This window comes from Palaemon carinicauda, chromosome 4 (assembly GCF_036898095.1).
Source record: "Palaemon carinicauda isolate YSFRI2023 chromosome 4, ASM3689809v2, whole genome shotgun sequence".
Taxonomy (NCBI): Eukaryota; Metazoa; Arthropoda; class Malacostraca; order Decapoda; family Palaemonidae; genus Palaemon; species Palaemon carinicauda.
In genome coordinates this window covers 107741193-107762591 of record NC_090728.1, presented here as the reverse complement: position 1 = coordinate 107762591, position 21399 = coordinate 107741193, and the positions used below count along the sequence as shown (strand labels likewise).

General features: G+C 37.4%; 1 protein-coding gene across 2 annotated transcripts in view; it reads right to left on the bottom strand.

Annotated features, from left to right (window-relative positions):
- Positions 1-1592: 1592 nt before the first annotated feature.
- The window catches only part of LOC137640088 (neuroblast differentiation-associated protein AHNAK-like), a 33280-nt gene continuing 13473 nt past the window's right edge, over positions 1593-21399 (bottom strand). Inside the window, exons 1-3 of one of the 2 annotated variants that reach the window (XM_068372546.1) lie at positions 6515-21399; positions 4863-5169; positions 1593-2612 (exon numbers count right to left, since the gene is read on the bottom strand). The exon at positions 6515-21399 is cut by the window's right edge and continues 13473 nt beyond it. In XM_068372546.1, the coding sequence (XP_068228647.1) occupies positions 6934-21399 (14466 nt within the window). In that variant the 3' untranslated portion in view covers positions 1593-2612; positions 4863-5169; positions 6515-6933. The remainder of the gene's footprint in view (positions 2613-4862; positions 5170-6514) is intronic. The other variant, XM_068372547.1, reaches the window with a different exon arrangement.

Genomic DNA, 21399 nt, shown 5'->3' with positions numbered 1-21399 from the left:
CACAAACATATATATATATATATATATATATATATAAATAATGTATATATATAATGTATATGTATATACACCACTCTGGCCATAAAAACTGAACAGATTGTGTGACAAGATACAGGGAGTTCATGTCGTAGGTGCAAGACTTCATTGTTCTAAAGATTTTGTGTTCCTGTAAGAATTAACGAAAAAGATGGTTCTTTAGCTACTGTATTACCCGTGATTTTCATGTTTCAGTATATATATCTCAATTTTTTTTTATTCTAATATCATTGTTCTCTCAATCCTGCATTGCATTCAACTTCAAACAGCATATGATGGATTGCCTGCTCGAGCTTAAACTTTAAAGACTATTATCCCACGTCATTAAAGTAATAGTGACGTCAGCCTAGTCTAATAAAAAAAAATTATGTGTATACACATCTCTTATCAATTATTATTCTTGATTATTTTCATTATTGTCAATGAAAACAATGGTCGAAGCCCTTGCAAAAGGCAATTGCAAGATTCTTTAGCAAATATTATTGATTATGGATATAGGTACAATATATGTAAGGTTATAGGCTGAATTTTGATTTCTTCAAAAGAAATTTTATGCAGAACTTCAGGGCTATTCATCTTTAATAGTGAAATAATAAGAGGAATAATGTGTTTCACGTTCTCTTTAAGATAAACTTAGCAAAAGAGGTGGATTAAATTCATGTTCTTTCCCCGGTATAAACTGTGAATAGAGTTGAATAATAATTCACAAAAGTAAGTGTCCATTTCCTATTACTATATAAGTACATATATGCCCACATTCATAAATCATTAAAAAAAATAGTGCTTAACCTGTGCTAAAATACTCTTAACATGAAGCACCGATTTGATTGTGTATAACACACACAGATATATATATATATATATATATATATATATATATATATATACACTTTTATTTGTAGAATTAGAAGTAAATGGATTTTCAAGTACTTTTTTTCCCTATTACTTGAACCTCGGCTACATTAACAAATCAATTTGATTACATTTCTTTTAATGGCATTTTCAGTTGGGAAATTTCAATAGTCCTCTGACATTTATTGCAATGAAATCCATAATGGAAAAAATTTGCAGCTATTTAAATGTGAATTTTGAATACTCTAAAGGGTCGAGAGAGAAGCAGTCTTTTGTTAGCATAGTTCGTCATTAAATGAATGGGAGTAAAATTTTGATTCATTTTCTATGATGAATACCATTCTCTCTGTGTCTGGTAGACTAAGATGTACAAATTGCGTTTCTTTGTAAAACCAACTCGTCAACAATAGACCTACTAGGTTAGCAAATCAATAAAAGGCATAGCTAATCATTCGTATAAATAATTTTACTCTAAATTGTCAATTGATGTATATGACCGAGAACAATTTAATGGATTGGCTAAAATGAGTAACTATTATAATGATCCTATGGTGTTCACAGTTGAATTCATTATTGGTCACAATTTTAAACTGTAGTAGAGAGTGTTATTTTATGTACAGAATTCTCCAATACGTTGTCACTAAACAAAGTTATTTAGATACGTGGGTTATTGAGAAGTGGGGTATAGGTATCATTGATACAAATTTCCAATGAGTTCTTTTAATGTTAAAAGCATAGACCAGGTAATGCAAATACAAATATCGCTCTGTGTATATGAGGAAAAATAAAGGATACAAAACACATATTTGATGTGCAAGGTTCATATATAGCAAGAACCTTGAAAGGTAAAGCTGCTTCCCATGTGAAATCCATCGTTCTGGACACTGGTCTTTACTACTTTGATCTGTACTCTTGTACAGAGCCTTTCATACATTAAGCGTTGAAGACCAATTATGTACATAAAAAGAACATGCAGCTGATATGCTCCTTATTATATCAAAATTCTTTGAGAAACAAAGATAAAATTCTAGGCATATCAAACAGAGAATATATAATCCAAAAAAGCAAATCCTGTACAAAATACATTTATCTTATGAAATTATTCTTTCCACGGTATATACAAGGCAAGATTATATAAATTCATAGCCATAATTGTTAAATATGTCTCTTGATAATTCTATTATACGGCTAACAAAAATAATATAATTATACTCATTAAAATAATAACGGATAAAAATCATCCGGCAGCAATATACAGGTACACATGGACTGCAAGAGGTGGGTTAGACCAGACCCGAACCTCGAAGACTAACTGAAAGTCCTGTAAATCTTTTCAAAGGACTTCCTGTTTCCTTCATATGGAATAATAATTAAACTTCATTACTCAAATTCTTGAACACTCTTCCCTTCATGGTTATGGAAGGCAAAGCCCAAGAAATATTGTTTCTGAACATAAGCTAAGCAGAGTTGTTGAATGTTGGCTCATGCATGGCAGTTACTGATTTTTGGCATATGCACAACAGAGATGACTGCTGCATGTCAAAAGGATGCTGTAGCGTTGTCATATAATGTATATAACTATATGACGATAATTATGAAGCTGTCCATCTTCCTCTGGTGGAATACAATGAAGTTTGAAGGAACCATCACCGTCATCACTCTTGATATCTGATCACAAAGGCCAACACGACGTTCATCTTCATCTGTATCGAAGCAATCAGTGGCTGAAACACAAATGTTCATTAAGCGACAGTTATAAATTCAACAGTGAAGAGAACAGAAATATCGATTTCTTTGGTTAAATCTCAATTTAAAATTCATTTAGATGTTATGATTCGGCTTTCATGAGAGGAGAGTTTCTATTTACATTGTTATCTTAAAACATCTCTCGAAGGTTCTTCAAATGTTGAGTAAGAAAGAAAAAAAAACAGAAAAATTAAATTGACTGCTGGGATGAAAAGCACAATTGTTGAAAAAACAACTACAGCTAAGAGTCCTTAATATTAAGTGTTCTTTATGAACACGGGATGCAAGATACAGAAACACCTGGAAATCTTCCTAACACAGAATTACCCACCACCATATAGTCAAAAAGAGAGTAATGTATTAGTATACAGTGTAAAACACTTATTTTACAAAGCCATAGAAATAAAAGCACATTGAAAGTTTGTTAAAAAGATGCAAGCAATAAACAGATAAGATCATGAAAATAGATAACAGCGAATATCAATACAAATAGTAAAACGTCCAGTATGTACAGGCTTCTCTCTTTATATAACTCTCAATCTACATGGAAGCAAATTCATACAGCAAATTTAATCAATAGATGTACTTGCATTGCGAGTGAATGCGCTAGTGTTCAATATTATTAATGTTTATTTGCAAATGTCAACATTGATGTGATGCAACTTGTTTTACAAATTATCATTAAAATAACTATTACACTTCAACTCGGGCACTCTTGTATGTTTTCTTACTATTGTGATATTAAGAAATATAAATCTACTTTTATAACTCTTTTGGATGCAACTTCTAAGTAGGTGTATGTATACGTGTAATGTAAGGCATGAATGCAATACCAAAGAGCTTAATATCTAAAAAATAAAATGTGTCATTTGTCTTAACCCAAGAGTCAAGGGTGACCAGGAAACAATTTTACACCGATTCCGTTGACGAAATGATTCGGTAAGCTATACATAGTGTTTCAATATCCTTCAATTATCTGAAACTATTTTAATTTCAATTAAATGGCTAATTTTTCTTTAACAAACCCTGATTCTAACCTAAATTAATTACGTTAAACTAGAAAATTGAAATACTTTAAGCAAAAGCATCAAGATCTGCTCTTTAATCAAGCTGGAACCTAAATAAATTAGAGTAACATGCGTGTTATCTATATATACAACAAGCAGAACTCAAAACTTATTTGTTTAAGCCTGGCCTAATGACAAAGGCCTCGCCTTTGCAGAAATTTATTCTAATGGGTCCAAAATAACAATAATCCCATAAGAGGATTCTTCCCTAATGAATGTTACAATGTGATAACAACATAACAGAATTCCATATAAAATACCAACTCAGTCAACCAAAAACAGGTAGATTACCCTTATTCAGAATATCCCAAACAAACATTCAATAAAAAACAATTCAAGACTAAACTTGTTCTAATTCAACTATAATTGCAAAGCCCAATACCTTTTTCAATAAATGTATTCTAACATTAGTGATATTAATGTTAATGCATCGTCAAAACTTCTATCACCATAGCTAAGAAGCTTTCCGTATCACCAAAATATATCTACAATTACTCTAATCATAACGGGGTGCTAGTTTTCAACAAAATTATTTGCAATACAAAATTATGTTTTGAAATCCGGCAATTCCATGACCCATTAGCAGTATGAACAATTAGTGACCCTACAAAATTCCACCATCACAACCTTAAAAGTTACTGTCAAACTCCATAAACCAATTATCAACACCAACGGGCCAAAAAAAGCAGTCTTTTTTATTGTTTTAATAGCAAGCTTCATCACCATCTCTCATAAAAAGCTGATCTAATCAGTCTTCGCCAATGCTTTATTTCCCGAATACTAAGTTTCAAACAGCATATGATACTTTTCTATTAGTGATTTGCATGATTTCCATCTTGGAAATATTTCATGATACTTGATTAGATAGGGAATTTCTTTTTACTTGATAAGTTACTCGGTTCTTGAGAAAAGGTCCTTCTTAGTTACACAGGGAGTATCAAATAATTCAATATTATAATTAAGTTAACAATACATCGTGTCAAAGACTGAGAAAACTTTACGGTACAAATTGTTAACCAAATACCTATACCATGAAGGAATGTTGTCATTCTTACATAAGCAAATGCCGTTTGAGTATCATATTCAAGGGACGTTAGTATTGGTGAGACTATTCTGCTCTAAGCACATTTATTTTTTCTTCATAATGAGTCTTTCACTTACAGTCATTGCTACTACTTCGAAGCCACTGACGAAGACCCAGTAGGATGGCGATTGATTTTCTCACACATTTGTAACTGAACAAATGGTTGCTTCACCAATAGTCACGAAGGCGAAAATGGTAGTCTTAGAGGCCTTTATGGTTTGCTGCTATGTTACTATGGTCAAGAATGGCATTGGTCATATCAGCAAGCTGCCATTGGTCAAGCAGCAGCAACCATGATATGGTCTAGTGGCCTTTTTGTTTTGTGTTTTACTTGTTGAGGCAGTCTCATGGTTTTGCATCTCTTCGTCTCACTTGCGATTATGTCTGCCGAGATCGAGATACAATCGTTAATTGTTTACTGTTTCCCAGCAGGTATTTTGAGGAAACAAATCTTTTTATACCTTTGTCTTTAAAGCTGAGTTTGAAGGAAAGAATTGAAGGATGGCAAGGTCATTAGGATCACGATAAGGAAAAACAAAATTGCTACGCTAAGTATTAGTAAATCTCTTGACAAATAAAATCAATAACAAGGAATAATGCCAAATTGACATCAAACTAAAGAAGGAAAATAAGCGTAGAAAACTGAAGCAAGAAATATAAAATAACAGAAGATAAGATGAGAGAATAACAAATATCATTACTCGCTCAATAGGTTTCAGACTTGAGACAATTATCTATAATAGCAAAAGGAGAAAAACTACAAATATAAAAATTGAATAAGGAAAATCAATAATTGAAAATATGATGAGAGGATAGGATGCAATCAGTTATTTATGGTTAAACATTTAAACATAGAAAAGTAGGTATATAAGATCATATAGAAGCATGCCACATGATTAGCTGTCCACTTTCTCCTATCCATATACTTTTACCTATACATTCATAAAATAGACAAACAAACAAATGCACACAAACATACACACACACACACACACACATATATATATATATATATATATATATATATATATATATATATATATATATATATATATATATATATATATATATATACATATATATATATATATATATATATATATATATATATATATATATATATATATATATATATATATATATGTTTGTGCGTTTGCGTGTCTGTTCTGTATGCATAGGTGAGAAGTTTATATACTGCACATTAATACTTATACAAATATTACTACTCAATCTGTCAGAACAATGAAAATATAATAGTTCCAAAGGAAATCATTCGTGGAATTAACCTAAAAAATATGACAAAACGTGACGAGGTTATCACTATAACATGACTTTAATTAGATTTAGAAAAATAATTATCTAAGAAAACATCAAACTGACAACAACCACAATGCTATTGATTTCCATTCTAAGAGTGCAATGACAAATTTCTGGTAAAATATACAATCTAAAATTAAACTAAAGCAAAATTTATATTTACCTTATTTTATTTACATTATTATCTTTTAACAATGCATATCCACAAACCTCTATCTAATTGCTATACGAGTCATTTTGTGCTCTAAAGTTATATCCAAAACTTTAAAAGTGGACGAGAGAGAGAGAGAGAGAGAGAGAGAGAGAGAGAGAGAGAGAGAGAGAGAGAGAGAGAGAGAGAGAGAGAATTCTCTCATACTCTTCATTCTAGATAATAACAAATTACTAGGAGAAATTTTCTTAAAAATCTTACCTTGTGATTAAGTAAAAGCAGATGGGCGTTGTGACGACGTAGTCACTGGAGATGCAGCTGATGGAGAGTTGTAAAAATCCATGCAGTAGTGTTCTTAATATGGCTATTCACCTTTGTATTGCTGTGTACGTCTATAGATATTCTTACCAGCCTCCAGGCTAGAATTGTGCTGTAATATCAATGTAGACTTTCCCATGCACAACACAACATAATTGATGCTAATCACCTTGACTGAATTGTATTTCACGTGCATGTGGATTGGGAGGACTTAGGACACAGACAAAGGTATACTTATTTCAAAGGACAACACATGGATGTAATTGGAGTACTTTACATGACGGTGTTCAAATATGTTTCACAAAGCATATTACACAGCAAAAAAAATTTACAATTTCAGTCGGTTCATTCGGTAGTAGAACTCACTGCGTTCGGCGAGAGGATGCTGAACTTTCTTCATCTCTCTCCTTTCGACTTCTCTCTTGCTCATCTTCTGCCTCACCGCCCTCACACACTCTGATGGATAGAGCCTCACGGAGGTCTTTCTCAGTCATATCTCCAGTGACTATTTGTCCTCCCCGAATTATTCTTCTGGTAGTAGTCACAACAGTTCCTCCTTCAGTAGTTGATGTGGTAACATCCTCTGAGGACATACCAAGGGGAAGACTTGATATATTGCCACTATCATCCTCATAGGCAATGATGTTACCACTCTCATCTTTCTTTATGACCTTGACTTTACGAACAGTTGTAGTTGTTGTTGCTGTTGATCCTAATATTTTCTCCAAGTTTTCATCAAAATCTTCGGACAAATAAGTACCAAGATCAACAGGTAATGTTCTGATGGTTGTTTTTGTCGTAGTAGTTTCTTTGGTATCATGAGCTTTCTCCCTTTGATCAAGACCAAAGTGGAGTAGAGAGGTTTCTCTAAGCTCATGTGGCAAATGTGATATGTCATATCTTGTTCCAGGTGTAATTTGCATTGCTCCATCACCCACAAGAGTTTCGAACTGGGATGTCATAGTCTCTTCACTTGGGTCAGTATGGTAGTCTGTTTCAACGGTCACCTCTTCAGGTCCATCACCTACCTTAACTTTCTTGATCTTTTTGACGGTGACAAACTCCTTGGTAATAACTTTAGGACCCTCACAGGCTATTGTCATCACGGATCCTGGAAGTTTGAGAGATGATGTCTGATGCTGTACCACACTCTGATCACTGGTGGGCACATCCAAATGTGAAGATTCAATTCTTCGATGAATAACAACCCTTCCACCAGCATCTTCAGTTACATACACATTGCGTGACTGTCTGGACCCTCTTGAATCTTCTTCTCTATCAATGATATCGGGACCAGCTAAGATCTTTCCTGAAGAATCAGTTTCTAGTCTTACTTGATATGAACTGGGTTCTGCTGTCCACTCATCAGTTTTACCTGATTTTAGCTCTATTGAGTGCTGCCCTGACCTGCTAGTTAGTACATGAATAGGTTCCTGAACAATATGAACTTCAGTTTTACATTCACTCAATGTTCTATCTGGAGTAATCTTAAATGGACCTAATTTACCTCTAATATAAGAATCAACCGTCCCCGCCCTTTCTTCTTCTGTGGATATAGTGTATTCTTGACTATACTTTTGAGAACCTACTCCTCCCTCTTTAGAATTTCCACCGACAGCTTCACCCTGTACTTCTAAAGTTTTATGAACATTTTCTAACTGTAAACTGCTGGTTTCCTGAGGATGGTAATAACTAGTACTACTGTGGGGTACTTGCTGTGGTATAACCCAGCCTATTGGAGCCCTACCTTGTGTCATGGTTATATCTGGAATGTTTTCTTGAGATGGCACTTCTCCCTGTATTTCATATCTAATAGTACTATTAACAACAGTGGATTTTGGTAACTGTGCAACTACATCACCTTTCATGGTTGATTTTTCTGTTCTAATAGCTGTCAATTTTTCTGATAGCCCTGAATAACCTGGTAGTGTTGTTTCTGGTGTCACTTCAGGTAATGTTGCTGCTACTGAAATTTCTTCAGCATCACCTTGTTGATCCTTATCTTTTATTACATCATTCTGGTAATCAGCACCTTTCTTACTGCCCTTCCCTCGTCTATTTCTCTTTTTTCTGCCTCGACCCTCAGGTAGCTCAGGATTTTGCCCTTCAGTTTTCCCCTCAAAACTTTCACTTGCATCAACAACCTTCCCATCAAGATTACTATCTAGTTTAATTTTATCTACAGACAAACCAGAAACATGACTGCCTGATAGGTCAAAACTTTCTCCACCTTTCATCAAATAGCCTTTGCTACTTAACTGAGGTGTTCCGTTAAAATCTTCTCCCTTTTGCCAATTTACTGAATTACCCTTAACATCAGATAGATTAGCTCCCAAATCTAATGCTACTCCCAGATCTGTTTTTTCATAATCTGTTTTGATACCAGAAATATTATCTTTAACACTCATCTTTCTATCAGCAACAGGAAGATGAACATCACCAATAACATCAGGGATTGCAGAAACCAAACCAAACTTTCCATCTTGTTCTGACACTTTCATACTCCCTTTACCACCTTGAGCAACTCCTTCAATAGATATATTTCCACTAAATTCTGGCAACTGAATACCTTTCACACTAGAAGCATCAGTTTTTAAGCTAACACTATTAGTACTAAGATTTGGATGTTGAACATCAGGAACATTATTTCCTTTGCTGATATTACCACCAAAATCTGGGATCCTATTTCTTTCCTTTACATTAGGGACATCCCCTTCTAGATATACCTCCTTATCAAACTCACAGGCCTGAATTCCTCTTTTAATATCAGGGATATCAGCTTTCAAATCTCCCTTTCTCTCAAAATCAGGGCCTTTAATGTCTGCTTTAACATCTGGAACACCACTTGTCATACTGATCTTGCCACCAAAACCTGGGATCTTAAAGCTTTCTTTTAAATCAACTTTCCCACCAAATCCTGGAGTTCCTATATCTCCTTTGACGCCAGTAATATCAGTTTTCAAACTGACTCTTTCACTGCCAAAACTGGGAAGTTGAATATCTCCCTTGTTGTCTGGCATTTCAAAACTTTTATTGACATTGCCACTAAATCCTGGTATTACAATACTACCTTTGACATCAGAGATATCAGCTTTGAAATCTCCCTTTTTCTCAAAATCAGGGTACTTCACGTCTGCTTTGACATCCGGAACATCTGTTGTCATACTGATCTTGCCACCAAAACCTGGGATCTCAATGCTTTCTTTCACATCTGGGATATTAGTTTTCAGATCAACTTTCCCTTCTAATTCTGGGGTTTCCATATCTCCTTTGAAGCCAGGAATATCAGTTTTCAAGCTGGCATCTTTACTGCTAAAACCAGGAAGTTGAATATCTCCCTTGATGTCTGGCATTCCAGAGCTTATATTGACAGTGCCACCAAAGCCTGGTATTCCAATTCTACCTTTGGCATCAGGGACATCAGCTTTTAAATCTCGCTTTCTCTCCGTTGTCATATTGATCTTGCCTCCAAAACCTGGGATCTCAGCTCTTTCTCTCACATCTGGGACATTAGTTTTCAGATCAACTTTCCCATCTAATCTTGGAGTTTCCATATCTCCTTTAAAGCCAGGAATATCAGTTTTCAAGCTGGATCCTTCACTGCCATAACCAGGAGGTTGACTATCTCCTTTGATGTCTGGCATTTCAGAACTTATATTGACAGTGCCACCAAAGCTTGGTATTCCAATTCTACCTTTGACATTTGGGACATCAGCTTTTAAATCTCCTTTTGTCTCAAAATCAGGGTACTTCACGTCTGCTTTAACATCCGGAACACCAGTTGTCTTACTGAGCTTGCCACCAAAACCTGGGATCTCAATGCTTTCTCTTACATCTGGGACATCAGTCTTCAGATCAACTTCACCACTAAATCCTGGAGTTTCCATATCTCCCTTGAAGCCAGGAATATCAGTTTTCAAACTGGCTCCTTCAGTGCCAAAACTAGGAAGTTGAATATCTCCCTTGATGTCAGGCATTCCAGAATTTATATTGACAGTACCACCAAAACCTGGTATTCCAATTTTACCTTTGACATCTGGGACATTAGCTTTTAAATCTCCCTTTCTCTCAAAATCAGGACCTTTGATGTCTGCTTTAACATCTGGCATGCCAGTTGTCATACTGATCTTGCCACCAAAACCTGGGATCTCAATGCTTTCTTTCACATCTCGAACATCAGTCTTCAGATCAACTTTCCCATCAAATCCTGAAGTTTCCATATCTCCTTTGAAGCCAGGAATATCAGTTTTCAAACTGGCTCCACTGCCAAAACCAGGAAGTTGAATATCTCCCTTGATGTCTGGCATTCCAGAACCTATATTGACAGTGCCACCAAAGCTTGGTATTCCAATTCTACCTTTGACATCAGGGACATCAGCTTTTAAGTCTCCTTTTCTCTCAAAATCAGGGCCTCTGTCTGCTTTAACATCTGGAACACCAGTTGTCATACTGATCTTGCCACCAAATCCTGGGATCTCAATGCTTTCTTTCACAGCTTTCCCATCAAATCCTGAAGTTTCCATATCTCCTTTGAAGCCAGGAACATCAGTTTTTAAACTGGCTCCCCTGCCCAAACCAGGAAGTTGAATATCTTCTTTGATGTCTGGCATTCCAGAACCTATATTGACAGTGCCACCAAAGCCTGGTATTCCAATTCTACTTATGATATCTGGGGCATCAGCTTTTAAATCTCCTTTGCCCTCAAAATCTGGGGCCTTGATGTCTGCTTTAACATCCGGAACACCAGTTGTCATACTGATATTGCCACCAAAACCTGGGATCTCAATGCTTTCTTTCACATCTCGAACCTCAGTCTTCAGATCAACTTTCCCATCAAATCCTGAAGTTTCTATATCTCCTTTGAAACTAGGAATATCAGTTTTCAAAGTGGCTCCACTGCCAAAACCAGGAAGTTGAATATCTCCCTTGATGTCTGGCATTCCAGAACCTATATTGACAGTGCCACCAAAGCCTGGTATTCCCATTCTACCTTTGACATCTGGGACATCAGCTTTTAAATCTCCTTTTCCCTCAAAATCTGGGACCTTGATGTCTGCTTTAACATCTGGAACACCAGTTGTCGTGATCTTGCCACCAAAACCTGGGATCTCAATGCTTTCTTTCACATCTTTCCCATCAAATCCTGAAGTTTTCACATCTCCTTTGAAACTAGGAATATCAGTTTTCAAACTGGCTCCACTGCCAAAACCAGGAAGTTGAATATCTCCCTTGATGCTTGGCATTCCAGAACCTATATTGACAGTGCCACCAAAGCCTGGTATTCCAATTTTACCTTTGACATCTGGGACATCAGCTTTTAAATCTCCTTTTCCGTCAAAATCTGGGGCCTTGATGTCTGCTTTAACATCTGGAACACCAGTTGTCATACTGATCTTGCCACCAAAACCTGGGATCTCAATGCTTTCTTTCACATCTCGAACCTCAGTCTTCAGATCAACTTTCCCATCAAATCCTGGAGTTTCCATATCTCCTTTGAAACTAGGAATATCAGTTTTCAAACTGGCTCCACTGCCAAAACCAGGATATTGAATATCACCCTTGATATCTGGCATTCCAGAACTTATATTGACAGTACCACCAAATCCTGGTATTCCCATTCTACCTTTGACATCTGGGACATCAGCTTTTAAATCTCCCTTTCTCTCAAAATCAGGGCCCTTCATGTCTGCTTTAACATCCGGAACACCAGTTGTCATACTGATCTTGCCACCAAAACCTGGGATCTTAATGCTTTCTTTTACATCTGGGACATCAGTCTTCAGATCAACTTTCCCATCAAATCCTGAAGTTTCTATATCTCCTTTGAAACTAGGAATATCAGTTTTCAAACTGGCTCCACTGCCAAAACCAGGAAGTTGAATATCTCCCTTGATGTCTGGCATTCCAGAACCTATATTGACAGTGCCACCAAAGCCTGGTATTCCCATTCTACCTTTGACATCTGGGACATCAGCTTTTAAATCTCCTTTTCCCTCAAAATCTGGGACCTTGATGTCTGCTTTAACATCTGGAACACCAGTTGTCGTGATCTTGCCACCAAAACCTGGGATCTCAATGCTTTCTTTCACATCTTTCCCATCAAATCCTGAAGTTTTCACATCTCCTTTGAAACTAGGAATATCAGTTTTCAAACTGGCTCCACTGCCAAAACCAGGAAGTTGAATATCTCCCTTGATGCTTGGCATTCCAGAACCTATATTGACAGTGCCACCAAAGCCTGGTATTCCAATTTTACCTTTGACATCTGGGACATCAGCTTTTAAATCTCCTTTTCCGTCAAAATCTGGGGCCTTGATGTCTGCTTTAACATCCGGAACACCAGTTGTCATACTGATCTTGCCACCAAAACCTGGGATCTCAACTCTTTCTTTCACATCTGGGATCTCGGTCTTCAGATCAACTTTACCATCAAATCCTGGAATTTCCATATCTCCTTTGAAGCCAGGAATATCAGTTTTCAAACTGGCTCCTTCAATGCCTAAACTAGGAAGTTGAATATCGCCCTTGATGTTTGGCATTCCAGAACCTATATTGACAGTACCACCAAAGCCTGGTGTTCCAATTATACCTTTGACATCTGGGACATCAGCTTTTAAATCTTCCTTTCTCTCAAAATCAGGGCCCTTGATGTCTGTTTCAACATCTGGAATACCAGTTGTCATACTGATCTTGCCACCAAAACCTGGGATCTTAATGCTTTCTTTTACATATGGGACATCAGTCTTCAGATCAACTTTCCCATCAAATCCTGAAATTTCCTTATCTCCTTTGAAGCCAGGAATTTCAGTTTTCAAGCTGGCTTCTTCACTGCCAAAACCAGGAAGTTGTATATCTCCCTTGATGTTTGGCATTCCAGAACCTATATTGACAGTACCACCAAAGCCTGGTATTCCAATTCTACCTTTGACATCTGGGACATCAGCTTTTAAATCTCCTTTTCCTTCAAAATCTGGGGCCTTGATGTCTGCTTTAACATCTGGAACACCAGTTGTCATACTGATCTTGCCACCAAAACCTGGGATCTCAATGCTTTCTTTTACATCTGGGACAATAGTCTTCAGATCAACTTTCCCATCAAATTCTGGAGTTTCAATATCCCCTTTGAAGCCAGGAATATCAGTTTTCAAATTGCCTTCTTCACTGCCGAAACCAGGAAGTTGAATATCTCCCTTGATGTCTGGCATTCCAGAACCTATTTTGAAAGTACCACCAAATCCTGGTATTCCAAGTCTACCTTTGACATCAGAAACATCAGTTTTTAAATCTACCTTTTTCTCAAAATCAGGGCCCTTGATGTCCGCTTTAACATCTGGAACACCAGTTGTCATACTGATCTTTCCACCAAAACCTGGGATCTCAATGCTTTCTTTTACATCTTTGACATTAGTCTTTAGATCAACTTTCCCATCATATCCTGGAGTTTCAATATCTCCTTTGAAGCCAGGAATATCTGTTTTCAAACTGGTTCCTTCAATGTCAAAACCAGGAATTTGAATATCTCTCTGGATGTCTGGCATTCCAGAACCTATATTGACAGTACCACCAAAGCCTGGTATTTCCATTCTACCTTTGACATCAGGGACATCAGCTTTTAAATCTACCTTATTATCAAAATCAGGGCCCTTGATGTCTGCTTTAACATCCGGAACACCAGTTGTCATACTGATCTTGCCACCAAAACCTGGGATCGCAATGCTTTCTTTCACATCTGGGACATTGGTCTTCAGATCAACTTTCCCATCAAATCCTGGAGTTTCCATATCTCCTTTGAAACTAGAAATATCTGTTTTCAAACTGGGTCCTTCACTACTAAAACCAGGAAGTTGAATATCCCCCTTAATGTCTGGCATTCCAGAACGTATATTGACAGTGCCACCAAAGCCTGGTATTCCAATTTTACCTTTGACATCTGGGACATTTGCTTTTAAATCTTCTTTTCCCTCAAAATCAGGGGTCTTGATGTCTGCTTTAACATCCGGGACACCAGTTGTCATACTGATCTTGCCACCAAAACCTGGGATCTTAATGCTCTCTTTTACATCTGGGACATTAGTCTTCAGATCAACTTTCCTATCTAACCCTGAAGTTTCCATATCTCCTTTGAGGCCAGGAATATCAGTTTTCAAACTGGCTCCTTCAGTGCCAAAACTAGGAAGTTGAATATCTCCTTTGATGTCTGGCATTCCACAACTTATATTGCCATTGCCACCAAAGCCTGATATTCCAATTCTACCTTTGACAGGGACATCAGCTTTTAAACTTCCGTTTGTCTCAAAACCAGGGGCCTTAATGTCTGCTTTAACATCTGTAACCCCTGTTTTCATACTGACCATGCTGCTAAAACCTGGGATTTCAATGCCATCTTTTACTTCATGATCATCAGTCTTCAGATCAATTTTTCCACCCAATCCTGGAATTTCTGCAGCTTTTTTGAAGCCAGGAATATCAGTTTTCAAGCTAACTCCATCACTTCCTATACCTCCTTTCAAATCTAGAACATCAGAAGATATGCTCCCACTGCCACCAAAGTCTGAGATCTCAATTTTGTCTTTGACATCAGGGTTATCAGCTCTTATCATTGATATTTTTTCAAATTCCGGGACCTTAATGTCACTTTTGACTACTGAAAAATCGAGTTGTCCGCTTAAATCTCCCCTGGAGATCTCAGAATCTGGTTTGAAGTTTCCATCAATACCAGTAAGGTTAACTTCAATTTTTCCACCATTTCCAACATCTGGAATTTTACCCTTTAATTTATCTCCTTTTCGTGCAGGCCGGACAGGTGCTCCTATGTCAATATCAAAACCTCCTGAAGAGTCTAAGTCCAGTCTGGGCTTATATGCATCATCTTCAGCTTTAGTCTTTCCGAAGCAAGATACTGGCTTTCCTTTCACCTTAACTGTTTTCTCTTTCAATTTCAGATCTTTTTGCCCAGTTATCTCTCTAGTTGAAGCACCACCAGTGCCTGTATTACGGATACCTATGCTCAAATTAGATTTAATTCCTTCAGGTATTTCGGTATCAGCACTTGGAGTGCTAATGCTAGTTTCAGCTGTAATTTCTGGAACTTCAGCTGCCAATTTTACTGGTTTATATTCACCTTCTATTTCTGGTGTTTTGGGTTTCCCTAAACATGATCCTACTTTGAGTTTTGGTTTCTTGGTCTTTATGGTAACATCAGAAGCATCAACATTAACATCGGAAACAATTCTCCTTGTGGGTACATCCTCTTCAGCACCAGCTATTTCACCACTAGCACTTGGTGCTCTTAGACTAACATTGGCACTAGCTTCGGGACCTTCTACTTCAAATTTGCCAGACTTATATTCACCTTCAATCTCTGGAGTCTTTGGTTTTCCAAAGCATGATTTCAGGTTTGATTTGGGCTTTTTATTCTTAATGATAACATCCGGAGTGTCAACTGCTATTTCACCACTAACACTTGATTTTCGTACACTAGCCTTGGCACTGGCTTCTGGACCTTCTACTTGCAATTTACCAAGCTTATATTCACCTTCAATCTCTGGAGTCTTTGGTTTTCCAAAGCATGTCCCTAAATTTGATGTGGGCTTTTTACTCTTAATGTCAACATCAGGAGTGCCAACAGCTATTTCACCACTAGCACTTGGTGTTCTTACACTAGCCTTACCACTGGGTTCTGGACCTTGTACTTCTAATTTACCAGGCTTATATTCACCTTCAATCTCTGGAGTCTTTGGCTTTCCAAAGCATGAACCTAAGTTTGATTTGGGCTTTTTACTCTTAATGTCAACATCAGGTGTGTCAACAGCTATTTCACCACTGGCACTTGGTGTTCTTACACTAGCCTTGGCACTTGCTTCTGGACTTTCTACTTCTAATTTACCAGGCTTATATTCACCTTCAATCTTTGGAGACTTTGGCTTCCTAAAGCATGAACCTAAATTTGACTTGGGCTTTTTACTCTTAATGTCAACATCAGGAGTGTCAACTGCTATTTCACCACTGGCACTTGGTGTTCTTACACTAACCTTGGCACTGGCTTCTGGACCTTCTACTTCTAATTTACCAGGCTTATATTCACCTTCAATCTCTGGAGTTTTTGGTTTTCCAAAGCATGATCCTAAGTTTGATGAGGGCTTCTTACTCTTAATGTCAACATCAGGAGAGTCAACAGCTATTTCACCACTAGCACTTGGTGTTCTTACACTAGCCTTACCACTGGGTTCTGGACCTTGTACTTCTAATTTACCAGGCTTATATTCACCTTCAATCTCTGGAGTTTTTGGTTTTCCAAAGCATGATCCTAAATTTGATTTGGACTTTTTACTCTTAATGTCAACATCAGGAGTGTCAACTGCTATTTCACCACTGGCACTTGGTGTTCTTACACTAACCTGGGCACTGGCTTCTGGACCTTCTACTTCTAATTTTCCAGGCTTATATTCACCTTCAATCTCTGGAGTTTTTGGTTTTCCAAAGCATGATCCTAAGTTTGATGAGGGCTTCTTACTCTTAATGTCAACATCAGGAGTGTCAACAGCTATTTCACCACTAGCACTTGGTGATCTTACACTAACCTGGGCACTGGCTTCTGGACCTTCAACTTTTAATTTACCAGGTTTATATTCACCTTCAATATTTTGAGTTTCTGGCTTTCCAAAGCATGATCCTAAGTTTGATTTTGGTGTTTTACTTTTAATATCAATATCTGCAGTGTTAACAGCTATTTCACCACTAGCACTTGATGTTTTTATGTTAGCCTTGGCGCTGGTCTCAGCATCCCCTAGATCTAAACTGCCAGTTTTTAACTCTCCTTCAAGTTTAGGGCCCTTGGGCTTTCCAAAACAAGATCCTAATTTAACTTTTGGTTCTTTTACTTTTACCTTGGGTTTAGGCAATTCTATACTAGGAGCAGGGGGTGTTTCTATATCAACTCTAGGAGAATCTATGGATGGTGTCTTTATATTAATTGTGCCTCTAGGTACCTCAATATCCAACCCTTCTACTTCTCCAGAAAGGGAAGGAGTCTTTCCTTCAAAATCTAAATTGACATCAGGTTTAGATAATTCTGGAAGATTTAAATCAATGTTTCCTCCAGAAATATTAACATCAGCTTTCAACTCAGGATCTGGAATATCCAATTCAACTTTGGGAAGTTCTGGTGATTTGGCTTCAAATCCAACATCTCCTAACTCAGGAGCACCAATATTAATGTCTCCCACACATATAGCTGGTTTGAGCTCTGGTGTTTTTATTTCCATGTCTACATCTGTAAGTTTTGGAACACTACCTTGCATTTTTAACTGGGGTAAATTGGCTTTTCCACCCATTTCTGCTTCAATCTTGGGAATATCTGGAATGTCACCCGATACCTTAACTGACATTTCAGGATTGACAATATCAACATTGGTTTTCAGTTCTGGTAGTCTAGGAAGGTCCATAGAGACTGATGGATCAACAGATATTTCACTTGATTTCAAGTTAACATCTCCTTCTAAACGAGGCAATTCTGGCATACCAACACTGATTTCAGGAGCAGAACATTCAGTTTTGACTTTGGAAGATTTTGGTTTACCAAAGCAAGACCCTAATTTTAATTTTGCTTTTCCAATTCCCTTCTCACTTGAAACATTTGCATCACGAACTTCACTACCTTCTAAATCTAATTTTCCTGGCTTATATTCACCTTCTAATTTTGGTGACTTTGGACTACCAAAACATGAACCAAATTGAGCTTTTGGTTTTTTAGTTTCAATTTTAACATCAGGAGTGTCAGTACCAACAGCTACAACTGCACCTTGAGCTTTTGCACCACTGACATCAACATCAACCGATGGCAAGGTACCAGAAGCTACAACAGAAACCTCTGGAGCTTCAACACCTAATTCTTTAGGTCTATATTCTACCTCAACTTTTGGAGTCTTTGGCTTTCCAAAGCATGATCCTACTTTTGATTTGGACTTTTTACCCTTTAGTTCAACATCAGGAGTTTCTAAAGCTATTTCACCACTGGCACTTGGTGTTTTTACACTAGCCTTGGCACTGGCTTCTGGCCCTTCTACTTCTACTTTTCCTGGCTTATATTCTCCTTCAACACCTGGACTTTTAGGTTTGCCAAAACATGATCCTAAGTTTGATTTGGGCTTTTTACCTTTTAGTTCAACATCTGGAGTGTCAACAACCATTTCACCACTAGCACTTGGTGTTCTTACACTAGCCTTGGCACTGGCTTTTGGTCCTTCTACATCTAATTTTCCTGGCTTGTATTCTCCTTCAATCTCTGGACTTTTAGGTTTCCCAAAACATGATCCTAAGTTTGATTTGGGCTTTTTACCTTTTAGTTCAACATCAGGAGTGTCAACAACAATTTCACCACTAGCACTTGGTGTTCTTACACTAGCCTTGGCACTGGCTTCTGGTCCTTCTGCTTCTAATTTCCCAGGCACATATTCTCCTTCCATATCTGGACTTTTAGGTTTTCCAAAACATGATCCTAAGTTTGATTTGGGCTTTTTACCTTTAAGTTCAACATCAGGAGTGTCAACAACCATTTCACCACTAGTACTTGGTGTTCTTACACTAGCCTTGGCACTTGCTTCTTGTCCTCCTACTTCTAATTTCCCTGGCTTATATTTTCCTCCAATCTCTGGACTTTTAGGTTTTCCAAAACATGACCCTAAGTTTGATTTGGGCTTTTTACCTTTCATTTCAACATCAGGAGTGTCAACAGAAATTTCACCACTGGCACTTGGTATTCTTACACTTGCCTTGACACTTGCTTCTGGTCCTTCAACTTCTAATTTTCCTGGCTTATATTCTCCTTCAATCTCTGGACTTTTAGGTTTTCCAAAACATGACCCTAAGTTTGATTTGGGCTTTTTACCTTTTAGTTCAACATCAGGAGTGTCTACAGAAATATCACCACTGGCACTTGGAGTTCTTACACTTGCCTTGACACTTGCTTCTGGTCCTTCAACTTCTAATTTTCCTGGTTTATATTCTCCTTCAATCTCTGGACTTTTAGGTTTCCCAAAACATGATCCTAAGTTCGATTTGGGCTTTTTACCTTTCAGTTCAACATCAGGAGTGTCAACAGAAATTTCCCCACTGGCACTTGGTGTTCTTACACTAGCCTCGGCACTTCCTTGAGGTCCTTCTATTTCCAGTTTTCCTGACTTATATCCTCCTTCAATCTCTGGACTTTTAGGTTTACCAAAGCAAGAACCTAAATTTGATTTGGGTGTTTTACCTTTTAGTTCGACATCTGGAATTTCAACATCAATTTTGCCACTGGCACTTGGTGCTTTTATGTCAGCCTTAGCACTTGTCTTGGCATCCCCTAGATCTAATTTTCCAGTCTTAAACTCTCCTTCGAGTTTAGGGCCTTTGGGCTTTCCAAAACAAGAACCTAATTTAACTTTTGGTTCTTTTACTTTAATCTTGGGTTTTGGCAAATCTACACTTGGAGCAGGTGTTTCTATATTAACTCTTGGAGAATCTATGGTAATTGCGCCTCTAGGTACTTCAATATCCAAACCTCCTACTTCTCCAGAAAGAGAAGGAGACTTTCCTTCAAAATCTAAATTGACATCAGGTTTAGATAATTCTGGAAGATTTATATCAATTTTCCCTCCAGAAGTTTTAATATCAGCTTTTAACTCAGGCTCTGGAATATCCACTTCTACTTTGGGAAGTTCTGGTGATTTGGCTTCAAATTCAACATTTCCTAACTCAGGAACCCCAATATTAATGTCTCCCACACATAAGGCTGGTTTGAGCTCTGGTGTTTTTATTTTCATGTCTACATCAGGAAGATTTGGAATGCCACCTTGCATTTGTAATTCAGGTAAATTGGCTTTTCCGCCCATTTCTGCTTCAATCTTGGGAATATCTGGAATGTCACTCGAAACCTTAACTGACATTTCAGGATTGGCAATATCAACATTTGCTTTCAGTTCTGGTGGTTTGGGAAGGTCCATAGAAACTGATGGATCAACAGACATATCACTTGGTTTTAAGTTAATATCACCTTCTAAACAAGGTAATTCTGGCTTCCCAACACTGACTTCAGGAGCAGAACATTCAATTTTGACTTTGGGAGATTTTGGTTTACCAAAGCAAGACCCTAATTTTAATTTTGCTTTTCCAGTTTCCTTCTCACTTGAAACATTTGCATCAGGAACTTCAATGCTACCACTGACATGTGCTTCACTGGCTTCTAAATCTAATTTTCCTGGCTTATATTCACCTTCTAATTTTGGTGACTTTGGTTTACCAAAACATGAACCAAATTTAGCTTTTGGTTTTTTAGCTTCAATATGAACATCAGGAGTGTCAGTACTAACATCAACAACTGCACCTGGAGCTTTTGCAGCACTGATATCAACATCAACCTGTGGCAAGTTACCGCTAGCTCCAGCAGACACCTCTGGACCTTTAACACCTAATTTTTTAGGACTATATTCAGCCTCAACTTTTGAAGTCTTTGGCTTTCCAAAGCACGATCCTAATTTTGATTTGGGCTTTTTACCTTTCAGCTCAACATTAGGAGTGTCAACAGCTATCTCACCACTGACACTAGGTGCCCTTAAACTAGTCTTGGCACTTGATTCTGGTTCTTCTACTTCTAATTTTCCAGGTTTATATTCACCTTCAACCTCTGGGCTTTTTGTTTTTCCAAAGCATGACCCTATGTTTGATTTGGGCTTTTTACCTCTCAACTCAACATCAGGAGTGTCAACAACCATTCCACCACTGGCACTTGGTGTTCTTACACTTGCTTTGGCACTTCCTTCCGGTCCTTCTATTTCTAACTTGGCAGGCTC